This window comes from Miniopterus schreibersii (genome assembly GCF_964146895.1).
Source record: "Miniopterus schreibersii genome assembly, chromosome: 1".
Taxonomy (NCBI): domain Eukaryota; kingdom Metazoa; phylum Chordata; class Mammalia; order Chiroptera; family Miniopteridae; genus Miniopterus; species Miniopterus schreibersii.
In genome coordinates this window covers 64,679,314-64,693,496 of record NC_138101.1, presented here as the reverse complement: position 1 = coordinate 64,693,496, position 14,183 = coordinate 64,679,314, and the positions used below count along the sequence as shown (strand labels likewise).

The following is a 14,183-nucleotide window of genomic DNA, read 5'->3' as shown; positions in this document are numbered from 1 at the left end:
AGCTCTCCGATTATTTAGGTGTTCTATAATTTCTCTCAGCCATGTTTTATAGTACCGATTTTTATATATATATGTGTATATACATATATATGTATATACACATATATATATATTTATTGATTTCAGAGTGAGGAAGGGAGACAGAGAGACAGAAACATCAATGATGAGAGTCACTGATCCGCTGCCTCCTGCACGCCCCCTGCTGGAGATCAAGCCTGCAACCTGGGCATGTGCCCTGACCAGGAATCGAACCTGGATCATGGGTCAAAGCTCAACCGCTGAGCCATGCCAGACGGGCTAGTGTACAGATCTTATACATTTTTGTGAACTGTGTGCCTAAAAATTTCACATTTTAATTGCTATTGGTTTTCATTTCAATTCTTGTTTATTGCTATTAGGAATACATTTGATCTTTGTGTTTTGCAACTTTGCTAATCCATTTATTAGTTCTAGGAGTTTTGTGTGGGTTTTTGTAAATTCTTTGGGACTTTCTATGTAGACAAGCATGCTGTCTGCAAATAAGAACAGTTCTATTTCTTCCTTCCTATCCAATCTGCATTCTTTTAATTTCTTTTCCTTGCCTAGTGCATTGTCTAAAATTTTCAGTTAGCTGTGAAATAGAAGTGGTGAGAATGAAGTCCTTGTCTTGCTCCTAATCTTAGGGGTAAAGTTTTCAATCTTTCACCATTAACTATGATGTTAGCTGTAGGTGTCTGATCTATGCCCTTTATTAGGCTGAGAAAGTTCTTTCTATGGATGTTGAATTTTGTCAAATGTTCCTTTATCTATTGAGATAATTATATTTTTCCTATTACGTTGGTTAATATGGTGAATTATATTGATTGATTTTTTTGAATGTTAAATGAACCAATAAAATAAACTTCATTTGGTCATGATGTATTATTCCTTCTACACATTGCCAAATCTAATTTGCTAAAATTTAATTAATTTTCATATCAATAGTTATGAAGAACACTTGGCTATGGTTTTCTTTTTCTTTAAAGCCTTTGGTTCCAGTATCAGAATATTTCTAGCCTCATAGAAAGAGTTGAGAAGTTTTTATTTCTTTTCTATTTTCTACAAACATTTCCACTGAATTATTATTTATTCTTTAATGGATCAAATTTGGAAGGCAAATCATCTGGAGCTGGAGTTTTCAGAAAAGTTTTTAACTAAAAATTCAATTTCTTAACAGGTAGCAGACTACTCATAAGATTTAGTTTTTCATTAGTAAGCTTTGGCAATTTGTGTTTTTCAAGGACTTTACCCGTTTCATCTAAGTTGTTGAACTTATTGGCATAAGGTTTTAATAACATGTCTTTCTTATTCTTTTAACGGCTCTAGGATCTGCGGTGATCCTCATTTCTAATTCTTGATATTGGCAATCTGTCCCTTGTCTTTTCTTCCTGGTTGAATCGACTCCAAGTACCAGCTTTTGGTTTCCTGACTTATTCTCTTATTCTCTGTATTTTATTTCATTGATTTCTGTTCTTTTCTTTAGTTTTTTCTTTCTTTTGCCTTTTAGGATAAAAATTGCTCTCCTAATCTAAGTTTTTAGGGCAGAAGCATAGATCACTGATTTGAAACTTTGTTTTTTCTAACGTTAGTGTTCAATGCTATAAATGTCTCATTAAGCAAGACTTTATAGCTGCATCCCACAAATTTTAATGTCATATCTTAACTTTCATTTAGTTTGAAAGACTTTCTAATTTCCCTTGTAATTTCTTCTTTGGCCTATATAGAAATATATTGCTCCATTTCCAGATATTTAGAGATTTTGTAGGTATCTTTCTGGTACAGATTTTAACTTAACTTAATTGGCTTTAATTTAAGCGGCTGCTTGCTTTAAGGTTTACAGTGTACTTGAACTCACCACAGTCTACATTCAAGTAATATTATACCACTCTACATAGAAGAACCTTATAACAGTATACAGTAGCCTCCCCTTTATTTGCAATTGTGGCTTTCCACAGTTTGTTACCTATGGTCAACCATGGTCTGAAAATATGAAATAGAAAATTCCAGAAATAAACAATTGATGTGTTTTAAATTGCACACCACTCTGAGTACTGTGAAATCTCACACCATCCTGCTCAGTCCCACCTGAGCCGTGAGTCATCCCTCTGTCCAGCATCTCCAGCTGTATGTGCCACCTGACCCATCCATTAGTCACTTAGCAGTCATATTGCTATCAGATTAACTGTGTGGTATCGAGGTGCTTGTGTTCAAGTCACCCTTATTTTACTTAATGTCCTCAAAACACATGAGTGGTGATGCCAGTAACTTGGATATGCCAAAGAGAAGCCATAAACTGCTCCCTTTAAATGAAAAGGTGAGTACAGTACAGCAAGACATTTTGAAAGAGACCATATTCACATAACTTTTATTACAATATATTGTTATAATTGTTCTGTTTTATTATTAGTTATTGTTGTTACTCTCTTTCTGTGCCTAATTTATAGATTAAATTTTACCATAGGTATGCATATATAGCACAAAACAGAATATTTATTTTACTTTAAATTTTATTTATTTTGAATTTATCTTTATTGTTCAAAGTATTACAAATGTCCCCCCTTTTCCCCACTGACCCCCTCTCATCCTGCTCCTGCCACCAGGCCTTCACTGCATTATTGTCTGTGTCCATGGGTTATGCATATATGCATATAAGTTTAAACATCTTTAGATGGGACCAGGATAGTTTAATCTAATTCTGCTACGGAGGCCATAAGATTCTGAATATGCTGTTTTCCATTTCGTGTGTTAATAGGTCTTTTCCTTCTGAATGGTATTAAGAAAAACTTTCTGGGTCCTGTCTGAAACCAAGGGGTTGTTCTGCCTGATCCTTTTGATGGCTCTTTCTACAGCCTTGGTAATCTCCTCACATGCATACACTGTTCAGTACCCAGCTGAAGTCTCGAGCGGAACCCTCCACAGATATCGGGAGCTGTTCTCAATGATGCCTCATCCCTGGTACACTGGGTTGTGAATTCTATGACGTTCCCCAAATTCTAAGCTTTGTCTCCTCAATGCGTAGACAGCCCTGGATGCTCCTCCCTGCCCGGAGCCTAATGTGCTCTTCAGGAAATAAGTAACGGTAATCATAGGTTCACCTTTTTTAAATTTATTGGGGTGACATTGGTTCACAAAAACCATACAGGGTTCAAGTGTACAACTTAACAAAACATCATTTGCACACTGCATTGTAAGCTCATTGCCCCAAGCAGAGCTTCTTTCAGTCCCCATCTCCCCCTGCCATCCCCCCTCATCCCCCTTTCCCTCTGGCTGTCACCAAGCTGTTGTCTGTGTCCATGTGATACGTTCACCTTTTTCATTTCCCTTTTCTCTGGCATTATTATCTTGTGTTTTGTCTTCCCCTACATATATATTTCATTGTCTTTTTACTATGTAAAAGTAAATCGGTTCCTGTGAATTCATCATGGCTAGAAGCTGAATCACATGACATTTTTGATGGCTTGAATGTTATGTACTACTGGGTTCACATAGTAGATTTGTGTATTGAAACTTGTGACTCTGGCCAAAGGAAAGTGAAGGTGTGTACACCTTTATTTCATAGCTGTGTGGTTTGTGACTGTTTAGTCCATGCCGTGGTGTAGTCAGAATCATTCTGCTCCTTGAATAAAAATGTGTAGGAAATCTAGTTGGTCATTAGACAGACTTCTGTCATCTGATAAGAAATACCATGCTGGGGTTTGTGAATGAATTACTGAAAATTCATCTTCATGTCTGGAAGACAATTCTAAGTGCATGGCTTTCTGATGATATAAAGCTGAACTATTCAAAAGGGTAGCCACTAACTACACATGGCTATTTAAATTTAAATTAATAAAAATAAAAATAAAAATTCATTAACTCAATTGCACTAGCCATATATCAAGTGTTCAATAAACACATGTGCTTAGCAGCTATTGTACTATACAGCGAAGACAGGATTATTTCCATTGTCATAGAAACTTCTGTTGGATAGCACTGGGTAAAGTATCATCTCTACATATGATGAAAACACATTTTAAGATTTGAACCTGCTAATTCAAGCAGGTTTAATATCAAGACAACCATAAAAAAGACTGAGTAAATGTAAGTCTACAGGGCAGATATAAAGAAAGAATATATACATTGAGAATAACTGTGTTCTAACTCCATGGAATTGACAGAGGAAATGCTTTGAAGATCCTAAGAAGCTTAATGTTAGCAACAGGACTTTAACTATGAAAACAGGGAGTAAAGCAAGGAAGTGCATTCAGATATGAGCAATAAAGACAAATTCAGTTGGGGGAAGCGGTCAAAGAACAGGTGGTAAGTTTTAACAGCATCTGTAATTTCAAAACATCTTCCCATTTGCTGTGTGGAAAGAATCGCATGGCTGTTGTTGTTTTTTAATCTCTAAGCCATGTTAACTCACATACATGAACATTACCAATAGTGCCTACCATGCAATATAAAAGACACCTTATCCATTCACAGCCACTAATTGAATTAATTTATAGAGATACTACATCTAATTTTTATGTATGAATGTACATAGTATTTAAATTTTATTTTGTGGTAACACAACATGAGATCTATCCTAACAAAATTTTAAGTGTACATTATTATTAACTATAGGTATGAATGTTGTACAGCAGATCTCCAGAGCTTATTAATCTTGCTTAACTAAAACTATGCCCACTGATTAGTACATCTACACATTTACTCCTATATAAATACTGAAACACATCTCAGAAGTTATATATAAAATCATCTTGTTGTAACTCAAAAATTTGAGTACCCTCATATTTTGGGTACTCCAAGTTCAAGAAATGCATAAAATACTCCAAAGAAAATGTAATAGGGTAGGACATAAATGCTTAGAAAATCAGGTGTGTATGAGACAGTCTACAATGAAAATCAAAGGAGTAAAAAGAACATCAACGTTTTGTTATTCTGTCCATTTCCCCAGCTAAAATAATTTGATTAATAGCGGCTATAAAAAATTCATTCAACAGAAAGTGGTCAAACTTAAAATCCGGCAATACAGACTCAATTCATTTTCTTCTTTTATAGCTTGATTTATTGTGTTTCTCACCTAGAATTATTTTTCAACAGTAACAAAGTATCACTTATACTTTCCTGCGATACTGACTAAAATAGGTAAGGTTATAAAATAGTTTTAATACCACTACTATAAATCACATTTAAAATAATTTTCATAGACATTCATATACATTTTTAAAATCCTAAGTTGTGACACAACACAACTTATAAAAAGACCGTCATTATTAAATTTGCTTCCTTTGCTCCCACTAAAATAGAGTTGAGGTTTAGGGAAAGTATTAAAAGTTGAGGTTTACAGAAAGTGCTAAAGTACACTATGGAAACAAGAGCAGCTAAGTCGTTCATGAAGACTGGTCCCCTGTATCTGCTATTAAAGCATCTAATCCCATTCGTCTTCAATGTGAGTACATGTTTGCCAAATGTACTGCTCCCTTCGTTCTTCCCGACCCTTTCTGCTGTGGACTCTGCTTCACGCCTTCTCATCGCCTCAAGCTTTCCTCAGTCTGTGCCTCCCTCTTTCCCTTAAATCTGTACCCTCTCCGACTCCACTGCTCCTACCCCTAGCCCTACCCCTAGCCCTTCCCTGGCCTCTCTTCCTCCACTTACCCATAAGTGGTGATGTGCTCCAGAGTCCCATCATTCCCATCAGCCCCTCTCCTCTTTATAATCTCCACTCTGAAAAACAGGCATTTGCGCCTATGTATTCAACTTCAACTACTTCCTGCATTTTTTTGGTTAATTTCTTATTTTTTTTATTGTTCAAAACATTACAGATGTCCCCTTTTTTCCCCATTGACCCCTCCCACCCTGCACCGACTCCCCTCCCCAGGCCTTCACCACACTATTGTCTGTGTCCACGGGTTATGCGTATATGCATATAAATTCTTAGGTAATCTTCCCCCCCTTCCCTCTGACATTCGTCAGTCTGATCTATGCTTCCATGCCACTGAATCTGTTTTGTTCATCAGTTTATTATGCTCTTTAGATTCCACATATAAGTGAGATCATGTGATGTTTATAATTCCCAAATCTACAATCGCTAGCCTGGGTTTTTCCTTCCAATTTTCCAGATAACTATCCCAGAAATATATAAAATCTAGCGTGTCCAGAATGCAATTTATCATCTTCCCATTCTCTCCCCCAAACTTGCTTTTCCTCACTGATTCCTGATACTAGTTAACAGACCTACCTGTTCAAGCCAGAACTTTGCTGGATTCTCTTGCAAATCCAATTGATCACTACATCCTGTCAGTTCCACCTCAAATATTTCACATACTTATTTCCTTTTCTCCATCACTACTGCCGCTTCTTTAATTTCGGACCTTACCATCTCTTGCCCAATGACTGCAATAGCCTACTTCTTCTACAACTTAATCTTCCACTCGCCTGAGTTATATTTCATTTATTTGGGTAGTTGAGTGACGTTTTAAAATGAAATCACTTCACCCTCCCCACCCTCAACACACACTTAACATACTCAGGTGAAGTTCAAAGATCTTTATGATGACCTCCAAGGATTTGTGACCTTACATCTGAACTGTAGTCTCAAGGAGAACCTTTTTGTTTCTTCAGAAATGTCTGCATATTTCTATCCCAGCTATTATTTTATTATTCTGTAATTGCTATTTTATATATCTATATCTCTTTTACAGAAAAAAATCCTTAAAGACAGAAAACTACATCACTCATATTTATGTTCACAGTGACGAAACAGTGTCTGGTATTAACAGGTTTTCATTTAATGCTTTTGTTGTTATTGAAACAGGAAATACTTTTATAATCTTTTGCCTCCTTCATGAGTATGTCTGAACAAATATTTTAGAAAACCTGGCCCTGGAGAGTATTATGCTAAGTGAAATAAGCCAGTCAGAGAAAGACAAGTACCATATGATTTCACTTATATGTGGAATCCAATGAACAAAATAAACTTAACGAAATGGAGACAGACTCATGGATATAGAGAACAGACTGACAGCTGTCAGAGAGGAGGGGGAGAGGGGCTGATTGAGAAGAGTGAAGGGATTAAGCAAAGGAAAAAAAGGAAGACTCCTGGACACAGACAACAGTTATGGTGATTGTCAGAGGAAAGGGGGTGGGTGGGGGGAAAGAGCTAGAAGAGGGTAAAGGGGGAGAGATATGGTGATGGAAGGAGACTTGACTTGGGATGGTAAACACAATGTAATATACACATGATGTATTGTAGAACTGTATACCTGAAACCTATATAATTTTATTAACCAATGTCACGCCAATAAAGTCAATAAAAAAGAGAAAACCTAGCCTTCCAAATAGGTACAGTGTAGAACATACTTAGGAAATAAGAAGAAAATGTTTTTGCTTGGTTTATGGAGCCAAGGTGAAAATAAAGAGGACCTAGCAAAGTCTGGTGTATCTGGACACTTACAAAGTAGTGCACCCATAGCCTTATGAAGTGGTTGAACCTATAGTTTGGGCCACATCATTTTAATTAATCACCAAAGTCTGCTTACACAGACAAAATTATTCATATGAGAACAAGATCAGAAGATATTTTGAGCCTCAAAAGCTCATAATATTTACAGATTAAAAGACCAAAATGGTGTGATTTTTGTTTACCAGAAACAGAACACTGCAGTGACTTCAACAATTAGAGAAAAAGTTAGAAAAATTTTAAAAAAATCATTGCTTCAAAAATATTTTTGGCAGTAGGTAGGTCATCAATAGTAAGTAAATGGTTCCAATTACTTTCAATGATTTAAACTTACCTGATTATTATATGCGTCAGGTGCAAGCTTCTTGTATGTTGGTGCCATAAGGGTCGACAGGTTTTGTAAATGAGACTCCAGTTTCTCTTCCTGTATAAAATAAATAATTCTACATATTAAATTCTAAATTCATTCTCTCTGTATATGAGAGAGACTATCAGTTAGATCCCTCCCTCTATATTTTAGATCCAAATCACTATACACTATTCTTCTTACTAAATATCTAAAGCATCTTAACATGACTATTTCTAACTGCAAGTAAAGGCCATATGTTACCTAGTTTTGTATGTACTATTAAATACCTGACTCTTCAGTATTTTCATAAGATTAATCAACTTTCCACTTTGCCTGCAGATATTTGGTATTTTATAAATAGAAGCCTATGCTGGTAGTAGGGTTAGGAGAATGAAACTATATGGTCTTAAAGAAGTCCCATTCTCTACTCCCTCTCCAATTAGCTGCCAAGGAAGATGAGCTATTAAAAGGATTTGTTTGGTTTAATTTGTCTATTTCTAATCTCTGTAGTTTTAAATGTCTATTAAAATAGCACTTCAAAATTTGAAAGGATCTCTTCATATAACAACTAAAAACTACTTGATGTTTCAAATACCAACAAAACCTTCAGAACTACAATGTGGTATATATGAAGAACTTTGTAAAGTTTACTCGAAAGGAGAAATGTTCAGTTTCTCCCAAGAATAGATTTTTTAAAGTTATGTATGCTTTTGAAAACTATAGGCGATACTACTTAGTTGTTCAATTCATACTTATAAGTTCTCATTTCATATTGATATTTCTCTAAAAGTCTTGGGAGATGTAACCAACAGGCAGAGATGCACTTATTCACACTTTAGAAGAGACGGAGCTTCTGAGCAGAGCTCTCCCACCCAACTGAGGGAGGAGGTTCTAGCCATTCCTTGGATTTGGTCTACATGAAACCTGGCTAGAGCGATAAACATTTATGACAGAGTGGTGAGAAAGCTCTCCAGTGAGGAGAATTCAAATGGCTGACAGCATGCAAAACTGCTGCTCTTCATTAGAGTTATTAATTTTTTTCTTTTGAAAAGGGGACTTCTAGCACATTTAATATAGTTTATTAAAGATATGATCCTATGAAAAATTATATTACAATTTCAGGAGTTTTTGTACTTTATTAAACTTCCACTTACTCTTATAGTCATAAATAATAAAGTTAACAGATTTTTCATTTAGAAGGACATATCAATATAATATCCATAACTATATATTTCAAATGCAGTAAAAATCTGCAAGATAATTATAAGGTGTACAGAATAACTAAAAATTTGGTCATATCTAAATGCTAAATATACTGAGCTTTTTAAAATTATTCAATCAGCATACTCTAGAATGCATGCTACCCAAAAGTTGTTAAATTTGATACAAACCTGGAAGTTATATTTTGAGAAATATATATTCTTAAGAAAAGACAAAAACCAGTGACTTCAATAAGAAATCAGTGTTCATTTATTTCAATTATACTTTTATATTAAAATCTAAATAAGTTTTAGGTACTTGAATGCATTCATTATAGTAACTGAATTACTGGATCTCATGGTGTGAAAATGTGACTAGAAATGGTCTTTTCTGGAAGTGGAAGTCATGAACATGACTTCTATTATTCAGGTTCAAAAGATAAAAGTTTTAAGAGTGAAGTGGTAACATGCAGTTTTTATGTGTTTTTAAAAAATATATCTTTATTGAGTTCAGAGAAAGGAAGGGTGAGGGAGAGAGAGATAGAAACATCAATAGGAGAGTCATCATTGATCCGCTGCCTCCTGCACGCCCCCGACTGGGGATGGAGCCTGCAACCCAGGCATGTGCCCTGACCGGGAATCGAACCGGGATCTACTGGATCCTAGGTCGATGCCCAACCACTGAGCCATGCCCGGCCAGGCTAGTTTTAATATTGAAATGACAGTGTTTAGAATTAACATAAAAATATCAAAAGGATGAAGAGTTTACGTTGTTTTATCTATTACTTTGGTATAACATGGTTATTGTTATGCTAACTTAATACATTATTGTAATGTGTCTACAGTTTAGCAAAAATTTTGGTGATTCATCTCTGAGATTAAATTCTTGGTTAGAGTTTAATGGAGTATGCCATATTCATCTGTGCTCATCAATTCTCCAGGAAATATAGAGATTATACATCAGGAAGTAAACAAACCTCTTTTGGATCATCCCCAAGCAGCTTAAATTTTCTTGGTATCTTGCTTCTGGCAAACTTACATCCATTGTAGTACATGCTCCACGAACAACCAAAAGAAAAGGAGGCACCACAGGTCTCTGGGTCCAGCCCTTGACAGGCACAGGTTCTCCTGAGAAAATCAAAGGATCAAGTTCATGGCTATGGATAGCATTATCGAGGCTACCAATCTCATATTCTGTGTGTCTGCATGCAAATATGACTGCAAATTAGTTTTTAACGATGTCTAATCTAACTCTGTATTAAGCTGTGGCATAATCACATCAGAAAAGAACTATTTTGATTGACTTTAAAACACAATTGAAAGAAACATTTTATTGTAGTATAATATAGACATGGAAAAGTACAGAAAATTTTATAGCTTGCAAATGCTCACAAATGAAATATCCAAGACGTAGCATCCAAATGAACAAATAATATATTGGCACCCCAGAATCTCCTATTAATTTTTCCTTCCAGCATTGTCCCTCAACAGTAACTTCTTTCAGAAAAGATCCATTTTGCCTGTTTTTTTAATATTGTTTTTATTTTATATATAGTTTTGCCTTTTATATATATATGTATATACATACACACACATATATAGTCTTGCCTATTTTTATACTACATATATGATACTATATAGTTTTGCCTATTAGTATTAAAATACTAATATTAAATATATTGTACATATAAAAATAGGCTAAACTATATACTTACATACACACATATGTATATGGAAGTACACAGTATAAGCTGATTTGTGTCTTGCTTTTGTTCAACGTTCTGTTTAGAATATCCATCCATGTTGCATGTGTTGAACTTTACTCATGTATTTATCCATTGAGTTCAGCTTTCCATCATATGCCACAAATTAACCATTCTATTACTGACGGGTATTTGAGTGCTTTCTAGTTTTTGGCTAAAACACACTACTGTGATTCACAGCCCAAGTCAAATATATCCTAAGAGCAATAAACAGACAAGCTAAGAAGCCAAAAAACAAAACATGATAAAACAACCTACTTATAATTGTAAGATATTTAAAGTGTACAATGTGATGGTTTGGTATATGTATAAATTGTGAAAGGATTCCTCCATCGAGTTCATTCACACATCCATCAGCTCACATGCTTATCTTTTTTTTTTTTTTTGGTGTGGAAAGAACATTTAAGTTCTGTTTTCTTAGCAAATTTCAAATATATAATACAGTGTTGTCAGCTATAGCCATGTCATACATTAGATCCTGAGACCTTATTCATAATTGAAATATTGTATCCTTTTATAAGCCTCTTCCTATTTACTTTGCTCCCGAGCCTCTCACAACCCCTTTTCTACTCTGCTTCTATGAGTTCGACTTTCTTTTGGTTTGTTTTTGATTTCACATAAAAGTGATACCATGCAGTATTTGTCTGGCTTACTTTATTTAGCATAATGTCCTCCACGTTAATCCATGTTGTCACAGATGTCAGGGTTTCCTTTTTTAAGGCTAAATAGTACTCCTGTGTATGTATGTGTATGCACATACCACATCTTCTTTACCTATTATCTGTTGATGGACACTTAGGTTGTACCCACACTTTGATTATTGTGAATGCTGCTGCTGCAGTGAACATTAGAGTGCAGTTATCTCTTTGAGATAATAATTTCATTTCCTTTGGCTATATACCCAGAAGTGGTATTCCTGGATCATATGGTAGTTCTATTTTTAATTTTTGAGGAATCTCCATACCATGTTCCATAGTGGCTGTACCAGTTTACATTCCCAACAACGAAGTACAGGGTTCCCTTTCTTCCACATTCTTCCTAATGCTTGTTCTCTCTTGTTTTTTGATAATAGACATTCTAACAAATGTGAAGTAATAGCTCATTGTGGTTTTGACTGGTATTTCCTGATGATTAGTGATGAGAAGCACCTTTCACGTACCTGTTGGCCATCTGTATGTCTTTTATATAAAGATGTTTATTCAGGTTCCTTGCCCAAATTAATTTTTTTTTGCTATTAGTTCTATGAGTCCCTTGTATATTTTGGATATTCCATAGGTTGCCTTTTAATTTTGTTGATGGTTTCCTTTGCTGTACAAAAGCTTTTTAGTTTGATGTGGTCCCACTTGTTTATTTTGCTTTTGCTGCCTTAGCTTTTGGTGTCAAATCCAAAAATCATTGTCAAGACCAATGTCAAGAAGCTTACCCCATGGGTTCAAAACAGGCCTCCCCAAGATGTGCCACTTTAGCATGTGAATTATTCTTAAAGGCAACAGCAACCTTGTGGGCTCACAAGAGACTTTTACCTCTCCTTCAAAAAATTTAAATTAGGAGACTTGCCTAAAATAAGAGTTATCACCAGAAATAATTTTTATGACTTGTCTACAGGGCAGGACAAAATTATAATTACTGAACATCTATTTTTCCTAGCATTCATCCTGCAAATGAACTTCCTCCCTTCTGAAGCCCCAAGGTTCCTTAACTCAGAATATTATGTATATATACCTCATTTTTCCTTTCTCTGAACCTCTCCTGTATGGGAGGTCTCTTACTCTCTCATATATGTGGTATTCCCATATATACACATGTAATTAAACTTGGTTATTTTCTCATTAATCTATCTCACATTGATTTAATTATTATATCTCCTGTTTTTTTCCTAGAAGTTTTATAGTTTCAGGTCATATGTTCAAGATTATAATCCATTTTGAGTTGACTTTTGTGTAGGATCTAAGAGAGGAGTTTGGTTTCATTTTTTCACATGTGATAACCAGTTTTCCCATTGCAGTTTATTGAAGAGACTACCCTTCTCCCATTGTATAATCTTGGCTCCTTTGTCAAAATTAATAGACTATATTTACATGGGTTTATTTATGGGCTCTGTATTCTGCTGCATTGATCAATGTGTCTGTTTTGATGTTAGTACCATACTGTTTTGATTGGTGTAACTTTGTAACATAGTTTGAATTAAAGAAGTACGATGACTTCAGCTTTGTTCATTCTCAAATTGATTGGAATACTGGGGGTCCTTTTTGTTTCTATACCAATTTTAGGATTATTTTGTCTATTACTGTAAAAAATGCCAATGAAATTTTGATGGGGATTTCACCAAATGTGATTTCTTGAAATAGTACAGACATTTTTAACAATATTATTTTTCCCCAATCTATTAATAGAGTATCTTTCCATTTATTTATGTCTTTTTCAATATCTTTTCACCAACATCTTATAGTTTTCAGTGTACAGACCTTTTATCTTCTTGGCTAAATTTATTCCTAGGTATCTTATTTCTTTTTATGCTATTAAGAATGAGATTGTTTCTTAATTTCTCTATTAGTTCATTGTTAGTGTATAGGAACACAACAGATTTTTGTATATTGATGTTGTATCCTGACACAAGATTTGTTTACCATAAGAGTTTTTGGTGTAGTACTAAGAGTTTTCTATATATGATATTTTTCTATATATATATGTCATCTGCCAGTAATGATGATTTTATTTTTCTTTCTAATTTGGATTCTAGGACCCCTGTAATATATATATTGGTCCTCATGGTATCTATAAATCCTTAAGCTGTCTTCATTTCTATTCTTTTTTTCCCCTCCTCTTGTTGGATGAAGTCTCCTGCTCTTTGCCCTGTATTTGATTTTACTGTTGTAATCTACTGCTGAACCCCTTTAGTAAAATTTTCAGTTGAATTATGTATTCTTCAGCTTTGTGATTTCTGCTTGGGGCTTTTTAATATTTTCTATCTCTTTACTGAAATTCTCATTTTGTTTATGCATTACTCTTCTGACTTCATTGAATATCAGTAGTTTATTATTAGTAATAATATTATTTTGAACTTCTCTATATTATGACATGAAGAGATCCTGTTATTGAACATAGGTTAAAATCTATGAGTTAATGATACTAAAAAGAAAGAACAAACTAACTGATCATTTTTGGATTAATACTAAGGCACTAAATCACTATTCAGAAATTTCACAGTTTACCATGAATTTATTCTGTCATTTGTTTACAAATTATATTTAATGGTAACCAAACAGTTCTTAAAATAACTCCAGCTAATAAATGCAGAAGAAGTGTAACAATTAGAAATTATAACTTTACAGATGTCAACAAAGAAGGAAGAAGACTTTCTGAAAATTCTGTCCACTATAAAAGCAATGAGAATATAGGTAAATATT

At 34.5% G+C, this 14,183-nt stretch overlaps 1 protein-coding gene across 2 annotated transcripts in view; it reads right to left on the bottom strand.

The window, feature by feature from the left end:
* The window catches only part of TET2 (tet methylcytosine dioxygenase 2), a 106,334-nt gene that overhangs the window by 9,331 nt on the left and 82,820 nt on the right, over positions 1 to 14,183 (bottom strand). For both annotated transcript variants that reach the window (XM_081149014.1, XM_081149015.1), the window contains exons 7-8: positions 9,991 to 10,141; positions 7,800 to 7,889 (exon numbers count right to left, since the gene is read on the bottom strand). In XM_081149014.1, the coding sequence (XP_081005140.1) occupies positions 7,800 to 7,889; positions 9,991 to 10,141 (241 nt within the window). The remainder of the gene's footprint in view (positions 1 to 7,799; positions 7,890 to 9,990; positions 10,142 to 14,183) is intronic.